Genomic DNA, 13092 nt, shown 5'->3' on the forward strand with positions numbered 1-13092 from the left:
CGGGGGGCTCCGCTCCTGTCCGCAGCCGGCTCGGTTATCTCCGCTCCCTTTCCACCTTGCGCATGTTCTATGCATGCGTGATATTTTTGTTTTATAAAGATGTGCTGCCGCAGCGGGGTTAAATCTCCAGCCGGCGAAAGTTGCGGGGGCCGCAGCCTCGCCGCAGCCCCGCGCTCCCGGCGCTGCCCGCCCCGGCCGCGGTAGTAACGAGGCTCTTTTCCCTTTGATTTTTATTTTTAGGTGTCCCGGTGCACGGGCTATTTCGAGCTGCAGCTTAACTCGGTGCGGAATGTAAACGGCGAGTTGTTCAATGGGGAATGCTGCGATGGCATGAGAAGCCCCCAGAACCTGGACTGCGCCCGGGACGAGTGCGACACTTACGTGAAAGTCTGTCTCAAGGAGTATCAGGCCAAGATCACACCGGTCGGACCCTGCAACTACGGATTCGGATCTACCCCCGTTCTCGGTGGAAATATTTTCTATTTGAACAACAACAAGTACTCCTATCAAGGCAGAACCCCCGAGACGGGCAGGATTGTTATTCCCTTTCAGTTTGCGTGGCCGGTAGGTTGTTGATGATCGTGCTCTTGTTACCGACCCTATTTAGTGTCCCGTATAACCGCCCCCCTACCTGGTGTGGGTTCCTAGGCGCTGCCCGCTCTCCCGTTAGAAGACCGGGTGCGCTGCCTTGAGCGGGGCCGGCCGCTTCCCGGGGCTGCAGGGCACGGCCGGCGGTATGGAGGATGCGCAGCCCTCGCCCCGCCGAGGAGCGCAGGGGCCGCGGCGGCGGGGGTTTTCTGGAGACGGCCCGGGGGCGCTGGGGAGCGGCTGCGGGCTGGCCGCATGACGGGCTCCCTCGCGGGCAGCAGGTGCGGCTCGTGCGCCAGAAATCGCGGAAAATGAACGTTTTCCGAGGAGAACGCCGCCGGGAACCGTCCCGGGAGCAGAGGCGCGGCCGCGGCGCTCGGCGCGGTCCCCGGTAGGGGGCGCTGGCGGGCGGCGCAGGTGGGGCCGCGGGGCGCGTGCCGCGGCTCGCGAAGGGCGCGAGCTGCCGCTCCTCCTGGGGCGCGGGCGGGGCTGGGCCGTTGGCGCTGGGGGCGGAGAGGGCGGGGGCCCGGCGCGTGCCCCGCGCAGCGACCCCCCCCCCCCCCAGCCTTCCCCCCTGGCCTGCGCAGCGCTGCCCCCTCCGGGCGGCCGGGCCCCGCTCCGCTCCTCTCGCGCTCCATGCCTCGGCTCCGTGGCGGCGGGCGCTGCGGCTGTGCTGCTGTCCCATCTCTCTCTGCAGCTCCCGGCCCCCGGGGTACAGGGGGTGTCTGCTGCTTAGCCCTATCTCCCGTGCGCCGTATGCTCGAGGGCGCACACCCGCAGGGGCTGCGGGCCAAGGCTTGTCCCGGCCCTTGGAGGACGGAGCGCTTCCTCCTGCCTTTCGGGGACGCGGGGTGCGGAGAGGGGCAGTGCCGGAGGAAGGGCCGGACTTTCTGCCTGGCTGCAGGCGGGTAGGGCCCTGCAGCGAGGTTCACAGCTGCTGCGCGCCGCCCTTCCAAGTGGGCCACGGGGTGGAAGCTGGCAAGTTGGGAGGTGCCGAGGAATGGGGATGGTGCAGCTCCGGAGGGAGATGAGTATCGGAAGCCCCGGTACCTGCGGGTCGCATTTGGTACCTGGTGACCAGTGTGAAATAGCCCTTGCCTTCTTCTCGAGACATGTAACGTTTGGGATCTTTGCTACTTAGAAAATTGCTGCTGCTCGCTTGCATTTTGTGCTAAAGGAAACCAGTCCACATACATTGCTTAACCTTCTGTGCTGCCAGGGACCCTCCAACCTGATGCTCATGCTCCTCAAGTTAAGAACTGATTGCTATTTGCAATAAAGGGTTTTGCTGGAGTTAGACAGTTAAATAATACAACCAATAAATTTCTCTGCACAGAGCCGCTTGTGTTCTGGTTGCCAAGTTGGGGTGTTCTGGTTGCCTTTGTTTTGTCTTGTGGTCTCTTGAACTTAGGTTTCTGTTAATGGGTATAGTCAATACCGTAAAACTATGGTATTTAGAACTCCACTTGCAAGTTGCAAGATCAAAGGGAAAATTAAGGTTCTTTCTCATCTTTATTGACCATTTAATGCAGGCTTGATGAAATCGTAAACTCTTCAGTAGGAGTTTTTTGTACCATTAGCACCTCAAACTTTATATGTTATCTACATGAGGAAGTAAAGGTAACTTAACTCGCACTTTTATTTTGCCAGTTCTGTTATTGCTACTTGAAACTGAAGGAGAGTTTGATAACCCGTACAATGCAGGTCCCGAAGCCCAACCTCCTTTGGCTTTTCTCTGTTGGAATAAGCACATTCTTACCTTGCAGCTGCCGGATATTGTTGTTCTATGCTCATCCAGTCCGAAGAAAGGCCTGTTTGACCTACCTCTTGCAGGTGAATTGCCACAGTGTCTCTAGCATACAGTGCCTCATCTGCTGCTGTTTCTTGTATTGTTGCCTCCAGTGTTTTAAAGGACTTGGTATTTGGTCAGTCTTTCCACTGTTTGGTTTTAGATTTTTTTTGTGTGTGTAGCTATTACAGGTCAGGCTGTAAGTTATTTAAACAGTGCCACTGCAGTTCAGTGGGTGGCTGGCTGATTTTTGGAAGGTTTACTGAATACTCTCCCTGCCCACCCTTGATTCTAAAAATAAGCTGTGGAGTAGTTGTACTTTTAAAAACAGTCCCTGTACTGCAGTCTGCAGATGTGCCTATGGAAAGATATTCTCCTTTATGTTGTGGTTACACGTTGAACTCTGCATCCTGGGGGATGTGGCATCTTTATCACGACTGTCGATAAGCCATACAGACTCTGCAAGGAGAGTAATGCTCAATTGTAATGCTAGTTTAACACAAGGGGTTTTTAAAGTAGATTGAGTTCCTCAGTTGAGTTTCAATTCCCTGGGGTAATCTCAAAATTGTTCTCAAATAATATTCTCTCTACTCACGTTTGCAAAGAAACAACAACAATATGGGCATAATCTTTCCATATAATGCTTTTTTTTCTTCGCAGTGCAGCTGTAATGAAATTAATGTTCCTTTATTGAATATGCTGGGAAGGAACAAGACTAAATAGCATCAGAAATTATGCTCTTCACTTGTGAAACACATTTGCCTTGGTACCAGCAGTGAGCAAAGGACTTATTTCAGTAGTTCTATATTGGATTTTTAAGACTGAGGAATCCAACCCTAATGGAAGCCAGCATTGGTGTATGCAGACTTCTTATTAAACAGCATTTGAATGATAACTCCCTCATGTGTGGAGGCAAATGTATAAATTGCTTGAGGGAGGCTTTCTTTATCTGTTTGATATTGCAGTGTCCTGAGCTAGCAGTAGCTGTAAGGAAAGTGGTATCTTGAAAGGTGGAGTCTTTGCCTTGGTTTTGTTATACTGATTTCTTTTTCATTTTTATTTCATACGGTAAATTTCTCTAAAATTTGGAGAAGTTGCTTCTGTAAAGCTATAGTACCAGAGCTTAGTGACTTCTGCTTCTTGATACAGTGTCAGTTATCCAGTTTATTCCTATTTCCTGTCTCTCTTTTTAATATCATTAATCTGATCTCTGATTTGCAAGAGAAGATTGGGATATTGCCAAAAAGTTCTTAAAATTGCTACCTTGGGATAGATCATCCACAGAAATCTGGCAGTGGGAGAGGCTGAGGAACAGCTAGAACAATACAGCTGTCTTCTTCACCCACCTACCTCATATTTTTTTGCCTCCTGCTGTAAAACTTTAAGCTTAATGCTTGTTTGAGGCTGTTAACAAATAAATGATGCAATTAAAATATATGTGGAACTCTAAAACAAAGGAAGACAAAAGAATTCAAGTAGCTCTGAAGGATTCTGATCACTCACACAGTTCAGGCTTGTTAGTCTTCAGCATTTTCTTTCTAATGGTGCTGTTTGCTCAGGGACTGAAGCTTCAGAAGTACCTTGCACAGCAATATTAATTACAGTTAGGTTATTGGCAAAGGTTTAGGTGTGGATTTAATTGACGGTTGCTTCTGAAGATGATGTTTTAAAGTTATAGACATTTTGCGGGATGGGTTATGAGGAACCATTTTTCATACTCCTTTGCTAGATGCCATGAAATGGAGTTGTGTGTGTGTGTGGTTTTTCCCTCCACCCTGTTCCTTCCCTCGGGGAATTCACAGCTTTTCCAGCACCATAAATATTGGTATGGCATCTATTACTTCAGCTAATTAGTCATATAGAGGAATTGTTCTGACAAGTTGTGGATGTTGAAATCGTGTGTTATGGTATGCATCACTGTATCCCTTCAGCCCCTCTTTTTCTGATACTCCAGTGTGACAGGGCAGTGTCCATGTGGGGCTCAGTGTGCACTGAGCTCTACAGGTTAAGTTCCAAATTCAGGGCCTTGGCCATTAAGTAGCAGAAAGAAGCAGTTTCACTTCTTTTTCCTTGGTACTTAGCTAGGACTTCTCTGAAGAAGGGGTAGTAGAGGTTCAGGCAGCCCTTGCAACTTGCTTGGGTAAAGGGTGCTTTCCCCACTAGAATGTGGGCACTAATTTATTATTTTTGTAATCACTGATCTTACGTTTTTCCTACTCCAGATGTGATTGTAGCACCTTTCTCTAAGCTTCTGAAGTACTGTTAACTTTTGGGTGGATAAAAATGTGAAAGTATATAAATGTAATACCCAGGTTCTGTGTGAGTTTCATCTACATGCAGTCTACATATCCCATCCAGATGCCTGGAAGGGTTCAGTCTTGATCTAAAACATACACAGGAGTGTGAGACATCAAATATGTGTAAAGCTGTTGAGAGGATAACTTGACTGCAGCAGTAAATGTTGAATTTCTTAGAAAGCAGCCCCTCCTCTGCTAAAACCTGAGCAGGAATACTTGACCTTATAGCTTTTATTACTTAATGAATACAGTGTTTTGCTTGTCACTTTCAGATGTCTGCTTCAGTATAAGATTCTGTATCAAGCTCAGTTCTGCTAATTTGAAAAGCAAAGGTGGTCAGGCCCTGGAAGGCATCTAGTCTTGGAGTGTGTCATCTGGGATCTGTGGTGCTGGTAGGGAACTAGATAGCCAGGAAATGCTCTTCTCTATTTTTGTCTGGCTGGTTAGATACACAGTTGATCTACCTTGTCTTAATAGCCATCCACTACTCTGATCAGCATCTTGAGGGTTTGTCATGAAAATATCCTGAAATAGGTTACTGTGTGCTCCCTGACAGAGTAAACATGAATCCTGTCAGCTTGAATGACAGCCAGTCATAGCAGATACACTTAAATTAGCCAGGTTAAAGTTTGGCCATTTAGCACTGAAAAAGGCACTTGTATACAGCTGTACCTAAGGAGCAGTAGGTATATTATGAAGAAGATCAGGATTTCACAAGTGAAGCATTCTCAAGTTAAACACAGCAAGCTTTACCTCTAAATAGTTATTTGCCTCATTGAAACTTCCTGTTAAAGAATAAAGTGTGTGCAAGTGCACAGTCCCAAGCAGGACCTGAGGGCAGGGAATAAGTGAGAGCAAGACCTTCAACCAGAATTCACCTGGTACAGCGATAGGTTAGTGTGCATGCATCACACCTGTTAGAAGAGGAGGTCAGGATGGGGAAGAATGTAGTTCATCAATATATGGCTAGCAGCTACAAAAAAGTTTAGTGTCTGACTTGTCAGCAGCCTAACTTTTTTCCCCCAGGTGGAAGCCTCTGCTGATGGCACAAAGCTTCCTTTTTAATACTTCAACATTTTTTTGTTGTTTGTTCTTCCCTGAACTTGCTGCTTGCTGGCTGCCTGATGGGCTTGTCCATGGACTTGGGCTCTGTGGACCTGCCATGCCAAAGCACCTGTGGTTCTTGAGCTTGTAAAACATTCCCCTGCCTGTTGCTTTCAGGGACAGATACATTGTGGATTAGAAAACATGGATTCATGCTTCTTCAGTCTTGGGGCTGTAGATAAGACAATTGCATGCTTTTACCTGCTCAGTACTGTGACCAAAAAAGTTTTTAAGGCAAACATAAATGAAAGGTTGAGGTTGGGGGACTGGTTTATTTTAAAAGTGGTATCTCTTTAGTGTCAAGTGACACAGATGCAAAGAGTGGCTTTCAGGTTTTGTTGTGTTGCCTTAAAGTAAGGTAATTGGGTGATGTTTTAGGGGCTGACTTCAGTGATGCTGGGTAGTGACAACTCTAGTTGATTTCAGTAGCAGCTGCAGGTGTCACCTCTAAAAAAGAATCAAGGCCTTAATGGTGAGCACTTCAGAACCACACTTTGAAAAAGGGATTTATTATTGGCATGCTGTGTGTGCCAGCAACTCTTTGCAGCTTGCCCAAAATAGGCAGCCTAAAGGCTTATGTTTCATGTAACTATAGAAAATCTATCTTCTAATTTTAATCAGAAATGTTCTTTGCACTCCTAATCTTTTGTATGTGGATGTCACTAAATCTAGAATTTCTAATGTCTTTGAAATTAATACACCTCAGAGGGCAGTATTCTGCTAGCTATTTAAGCTTTTATACCTTAAAGTTCTGGGGTTTTTTTGAATGTCATGGAGATGGTCAGATAGTAAAGAACACTTCTATTTATACTCCTTGAAAGTTTCCTTAAATAAACACTTGCTTATTTATTGGAAACACTGAGGCTGAACTCAGAACTCACAGACAAGCTACGTTACCTCCCAGACACTGGGAGTGGTATGCTGATACACCTCTTGTCAACTTTCTAATATTTATTCCAGAAAGTACTCCAGCCAGCCTATCTGTGAAATGCTACACTCTTAGCCATGCAGCTGGTGTGGGCATTAAATCTTTGACTGAAAATGGAATAGGTATTAGTCAGGATTACTCTTACACTAGAGGATGTGAGCTGCAGAAGAGGGTGAGGTAGAAACAGAGCATGTTCAATTCACTGCAGTAGGATGGAGGCTTTGTAACACTGGTTTTGGGTTGTTTGAAGATGTTTCAAACACTGTTTTATATTAAAAAAAAAGTTCTGTATATGAGAGGTCTGCTAAAGACATGACTACTTAAAGCTTTAATCTTAAACAGTCACGTTTAACATAGGTGGTTGGAGTAAAACCATAATAGGTTGTGTTTATATCAGGCTTGTGATGTTTGCCCTAATTGTGCTCTCTTCCCACTGTATTGTAGGCTTTGAGTGATCCTCTGAAGTTCAAGGAAATCTGTTGCTGCAGATGTTGAGAAGCTTTGTGGTGTAAAAGGTGCCTTCTGTGTTTGATGCTAATGCTTGTATTCCTTGCATGAGTACAGTTCACTTTGAGTTACTACTAGAGTTCGCTGTTTGTCAGCGCAAAAAACTGCAGAAAATTAAGCTTTTGTCAAACAATAAATGATATGAAATAAGTTTTCTGGATGTAAAAAAAAAAAAGGCAAAAAATGCTGTAGTGCGTTTCTAACCTGCTTGTTAGTCAGTTGTTATAAAGTCTGTCTTGTGTAGGGAGGATTGTATTTGAGACAGATGTGCAAGGTAAATGATATTTTTTTAACTTTTAAAATTACTTTTGTGTTGTCCATGTGGGCCCATGGCTGTCTGCCCCCTGTTTTGAGAAATGCCATCAAGTCATTACCTGTATGTGAAATGACTGGAATTCATCCTTTTTGTGCAGTCTATCTTCTCTTTTTTTTCCCCGTAGGTGTTACTTTGTGCAAATGCTGGCTCTGAAATATGTTCTGTGAACATCCTTTAGAAACTACTGTTAAGTCTGTAAAGCAGCTGTGATCACACTGTATACTTAGTCATCTGCAGAAGCTTTAAATTACTGTGTGCCTGAAAGCTTCTCTCCCTCCTGTTCTGAAAACAAGACCAGTGTTTTGTCAACTCCGTGTGGGTCCTGTTTGCCTTGCTTGCTCTAGTTCAGAGCTGCTCAGCCTACTGAAAAGACTAAAAAAGGGGGTAACTTTCTTGCTAGTGAGCCAATTTACCTCTCCAGTTCTAGCTGCTAGGAAACCTCTGATCTGGACCAAGCTTGGGAGTTCACTTTGGAGAAAGAGAGGCTACTTAAAGGAATGAGGGATAAGGGTATACCTGCATTGTTTCTGACTCCTTAAAGCTTAGCCAGATGCTTACCCAAAGGATAGTCACTATCATTTTTTTTGGCAGTAACTCCACCATTCTCTTCCTCTTCAGCTCTCTGATCTACTTTTGATGGGCCTTTTGCTAGAAACCTGCTCTGGCTTCTGGCTGCTGGGTGTCTAAAACTAGTCAGTCTTTGGCCAGAGGTGGCTGCTGACAGTACTGTGCCATAACCAGCTGGTGAGTTTTGAGCTGCACGTTCAGCTGTTGTGTGAGCAAGAGGCAGGCATGTAGCCTGATCACTGCCCCCAGGGTTGGAGAGTGAGCCAGTAGAGATGTTTAAGACCATCTGTGCTAGGCCATGATGGGCACTTGCTGAACTTCTGCAACCCGTGGGGTGGTGGGACCCTCTCAGAGCTGTGGTCTTCCCCTGCTGTATATACCCAGGGAGACTGGGAGGGTGGGAGCTGCAGAGAGCTGTGTGGTAGCTCTTGTGTAGATGATGTTGAGTCAAGGAGAAGTGGCCATCCCTGATTTAACCAGAGACTTTTGGTCCCTTTGTTTTCTGTATTAGGAAAAATATAAAATTTAATCTTTAAGACTGCTGTCTTAAGTGGAGACTGTCCACTGGTAGTCCATTGATGTTATAAGTGAGCAGTGATGGTAGACTAGGGCTGAACCAATGAGTTTATTTTTCAATTGCTCAATGCTTTTGGCTTTTTTTTTTTTCTGGTCTGATGGCCAAAGCTCGGATACTTGATTTTAGAAAACCAATGCGAAGAACATCGTAAGTGGATTTCAGCATCACCTAAGATTTAAGTACCATCTAGCTCCAAGATAAATGCTTGCTATTTACCTGAATGTGTCTACTGCTGCTTTGATATTAAGCATTTTTCTTGTAATGATATTTGAAGATCTTGTTTAAGAGTTGAGCTACAGCTTATGCTCATTTATTAAACTTTATTCTCAAGGCTGTTTATTTTGTAGTTGTAGTTAGCCTTTATTTTGTATAAAAAGCATGAAAATTAAAGGTTTATTTTATTAATTGCTGCTTCAGATAATAAAGTGTAAAAAGCATATTTGACATGGAGATCATCTGATAGCAAGTGCTAAGAGGAACTCTCAGCTGAAATACATAGTAAGCATGGATTTTTATCTGTGATTGAAATGACAGCCTAGGTAACAGTATGCTATTGTAGATGGAAGGTGCAAGGCATTTCAAGGCTAAATGGCAATCTTAGTCTTACTCGATTAGAGCTTGCAAAGGTTGCTAAGATACAGCCTAATAGTCCTTGAGTAACTGATTATATGCCCCTTGGACAGATGCACAGGTGCTCATTCTCTGAAGTTGTTTTTTTTCCTTTTTTAAAATTTGAGATAAGACTGGAATATCAGTATATAAACTGCAGTCTGTTTACGTCTTGCTTGAGGCTTGAAAGTCCTGAATATACATTTCTCATTTCCAGCAGGGCGTGTTCTCATGGGTTTTGTTCAGTATGTAATGATTTGCTTATTATTACACTTAAATTTTTCTTCCAATGGCTCTATTTCCAGATAGCCCATTAGGTATCTAGTCTCTCTGCTGCTTCCTAGTTCTCTGAATGTACCAGGTTAAGTAACTTTAAGTATCTAACATTTGAATTGGGTAAATGTTACCTTTCTGGACTTTCAGTGAGCAAGTGATGTTAATATTGATGCAGTATCCAACAGGTGGTAGAAAAATGCTAGTTTGAGGTAGAGCTAACTTTCCTTACTCCTTCTGAAGCAGTTCTGTACGTGCAGCTTGTGGTGAAATATTGCATGTGCTGGCAGTGAACCTAAACCATCAAATTCTTTAAGTCTTCCTTACCCCTCCCCCCCAGTAAATATATTTCTGTTTATAGCACTGTCAAGTTGAAATGTCTACCTTAAAACACTGTCTGCCTTTTTAATATTAAAGCTCCAGGTTCCAGCTGGAGAACTGAAATTCTAATTAGGGAGCTAGTTCCTACTTGGAAGGCTTGACCGAAATTTGCTTTAAGCAGTAAGTTGAGGAATAACATCAATAGCTTAATTATTGATCTACTCCAATCAAAACTGAAGTAGAAGGTTTTTTAGGGTGTGCAGTTCTTGGTACCACTCGCTGTTCTTCCTGTTGATTGAGGACAATTTTAATAGCACTGGTCTGATAACTTATGCTGCTGCTTAATAGATTTTAATGGTAGTTCTCTTACACCATGTACAATTTTTTGAGTGCTTTTGATAGTTCCAAGTCTCTTATGTTACAATAACATGATTTTTGTTATCTCACATGGAGCTTTTACTATAACTGGCTGCATGTAATCAGCAAAGTCTAGAAGTCAGACCATGTTTACTTGGACTACTAAGAACAGATATAGCCATCTGCTGCCCTGCACCAGTGACTAGGTTTTGTACACTATAGTGAACTGATAGCACCTCCTGTGTTGGTTATAAACTGTTTAAACCATATGTTTATAAATAGGCACAAAATGCTTTAGTGTTGTGTTTGGCTGTTGGAAAACTTCGTAGAACAAAGTATTGTTTCAGTGATTCATACACACAGACCAGTACTTTCTTCTATCAGAAAGTGAGAAAGGGAAGGAAGTAGAGAAACTGAAACACTTAGACTTGCATACATACTTAAGATGCTGCCTGTCAAATATTTAGTGCCCCTTCAGTGCCTTGTGATGTTTGCTGTTAAGCTGTGTTAGCTTTGGGATTGTGTGGTTTACAGTTTGTAGACACTTCATATCTCTTCTTGCTGTTTAAGAGTTAGAGGGAAAGTGGTTTCTCAAACCCAACCGATAGCAATTCTTGAGAGGTTGATTTCCAGATTTCAGATCCCTTTTTGATAACTCTGCATGACCTGGACTTAAACTGCAGACTGTCAGAATGTAATTGTCGCAGGGCTTGCATAGAAGAACAAACTGTTGCGTATTAACAGCTCTTGTCAATCTGTTCATATCTACTCCCAGATCACCACAAATGTAAGGTAAATGAAATAAGCTTTAGCTGGCAGGAAAAGAGAGTCTTGACTTGTGGCAGCTTGCTATTAGTGATACTTTGTTTGTCCCTAAGCCTTTAGGATGGATTTTCAAGATCTGGTAGTCTGTGAAACTTCAGCTAGCCAAGGAATCTGGAGAAGACAGAGCAGTGAGAGTTGGTGGCAAATGAAATACTAAAGAAACTGAATAGTATTTGCTAGAACATTCCTCAGTTATGAGCCCAGTTTTGGACTAGCAAAATTAATCTCCAGGTTATTTTAATGTTGGCTTATTTTATATGGCTTTATTCTTTTTTCCATTAATGCTCTTCCTTATGAGGAAAGCTGTAGGATTGGCTCCCACCAGAGGAGTAACTAGGGGTCAAGGATGAAATTAACTTGAAGATTTGCTGAGATAATATCCCTTTCATAGGTTCCATATCCATGTCGATGGGAGGAGAAGGGAAAAAATAGAGAAGCACTCTTATTCACTTGCTTAGAGTAAATTTACAGGGCAAGCGCCTGCTTTCAGAGGGTGTTACGTGTACTCTGCTGTACTTGTTACAAACCTTTCCTTCTGAAGGCATGCCAGTCTGTGAGTTTTGTCTGATTTGTAGCAATACAAAGCTATGTCAGATCCCCTCCGGTTTGTTAATCTGAAAGACATGATTTGATATTAAAATTCTGAGGCCGTTATGGTGATTGATTTCAAGCCTTGGTTGGCATATATTCAAATGGATACCATGTAATTGTAGTCTACATAGGCTGTTGTATGCTGTGTTTATTTGCTGGTGTAAGTAGTTTGCTTTTAATAGTAGTTAAATACAACATAGTGGTTGGTGCTGCAGACATGGGATAGAGGATTACTGCAGCCATGAGGTATTTTCAGGAGATTGAGTCCTGCTGTTCGAATACGATACAAGTATTTGTTTTGAGAGCATACATATGAATTTAGAATTTTCATGCCTAAACTCTGGAGCTACAGCATATATTTAAGTGCTCATATTTGTGTGCAGAATCCCTGTTTAATCCTTTAAGTTCCTTTTGTGTGTTGGTCTACATTAAAGAACTACACTGTGTTTTACAGTGGTGACTTTTTTTTCTGCTCAACTTATTCCTGTAAATTCATGGAGAACAGTAAGACACACATACAGCTTTGGTTTCATCTGCAGTGTCCTGGTCCAAATTGCTGAGGGAGGGTGTAAGGGAAGATGAGCAGGTGTCTGTGAAGATGAAATAAGGTGTTTTCTTTCTTTGTTTCTCTGCCAGTCTCTTTAGCATGTGCAGAAATTCAGAACTGGGCTGGTGTTCATTTGGGAGACCAAGTGAAGGACAGCCTTAGTGCATTATATCCTTTCTCTGGACTAATGACACTTGTTACTAGCTGTGAGGAAATCTGCAAACTGTTTGAAAAGTCTCTTTTGAAAATGTGAAATTCAGATTGACTGAAACTGTTGTGCAACTCGTGTAGCAGTAAAACCTAGACATTTGTGTTCTTTTACAGTGAAAACACCTATGATACCTGTGCTCAGAGCTAATGCCCTTGGAGAAAAAGATTGCATCTTGTTTGGAGCTATATGGGTGTTTAATCAGTCAGCTGTTGCTATCGCTGTGGGACAGCAAAGTCTTTGCCTCACCTGTCCTCTGTCAGGTGGGACTGATGCTGCTAGCTAGCTCTAGAGTTGATTCAGTTGGCTAGGACTGATGGGAGATTTGAAGAGGATTTAGAAAAACAGTGCCTTAATCTGTGTTCCCTTAGGAATAAAGGTTGAGTACAGGCCTCTCCTCTTCCCTGGGCAAGACTTCTAAGCTCATTAGCTTGAATTGGTTTTGAGGGCATTTGCTTTTTCAAAAAGAAAAGGGAAGATTGCAGTACTATCACATCTAACATTATTTAAAAGGGTTAAGATTAAAACAGTACTCTGTTCCCAGAAACTTTGCATACGTAGAACTTGGGGATCTTTTTTTTTTTTGTATTTGCCTACCTTTTTAATATGCATATTTCCAATACAAAAGAGTGCATGCAGGTGTTCTGGGTTTAGAACAATAATTAAAGTATGTTATTACATAGTTAGT

General features: G+C 43.3%; 1 protein-coding gene across 2 annotated transcripts in view; it reads left to right on the plus strand.

The window, feature by feature from the left end:
• The window catches only part of JAG2 (jagged canonical Notch ligand 2), a 68098-nt gene that overhangs the window by 335 nt on the left and 54671 nt on the right, over window positions 1-13092 (plus strand). For both annotated transcript variants that reach the window (XM_057416209.1, XM_057416210.1), the window contains exon 2: window positions 241-564. In XM_057416209.1, the coding sequence (XP_057272192.1) occupies window positions 241-564 (324 nt within the window). The remainder of the gene's footprint in view (window positions 1-240; window positions 565-13092) is intronic.

This window comes from Pezoporus wallicus, unplaced genomic scaffold, assembly GCF_028554395.1.
Source record: "Pezoporus wallicus isolate ANWC-B61680 ecotype Strahan unplaced genomic scaffold, APGP_CSIRO_Pwel_v1 scaffold_2146, whole genome shotgun sequence".
Taxonomy (NCBI): domain Eukaryota; kingdom Metazoa; phylum Chordata; class Aves; order Psittaciformes; family Psittacidae; genus Pezoporus; species Pezoporus wallicus.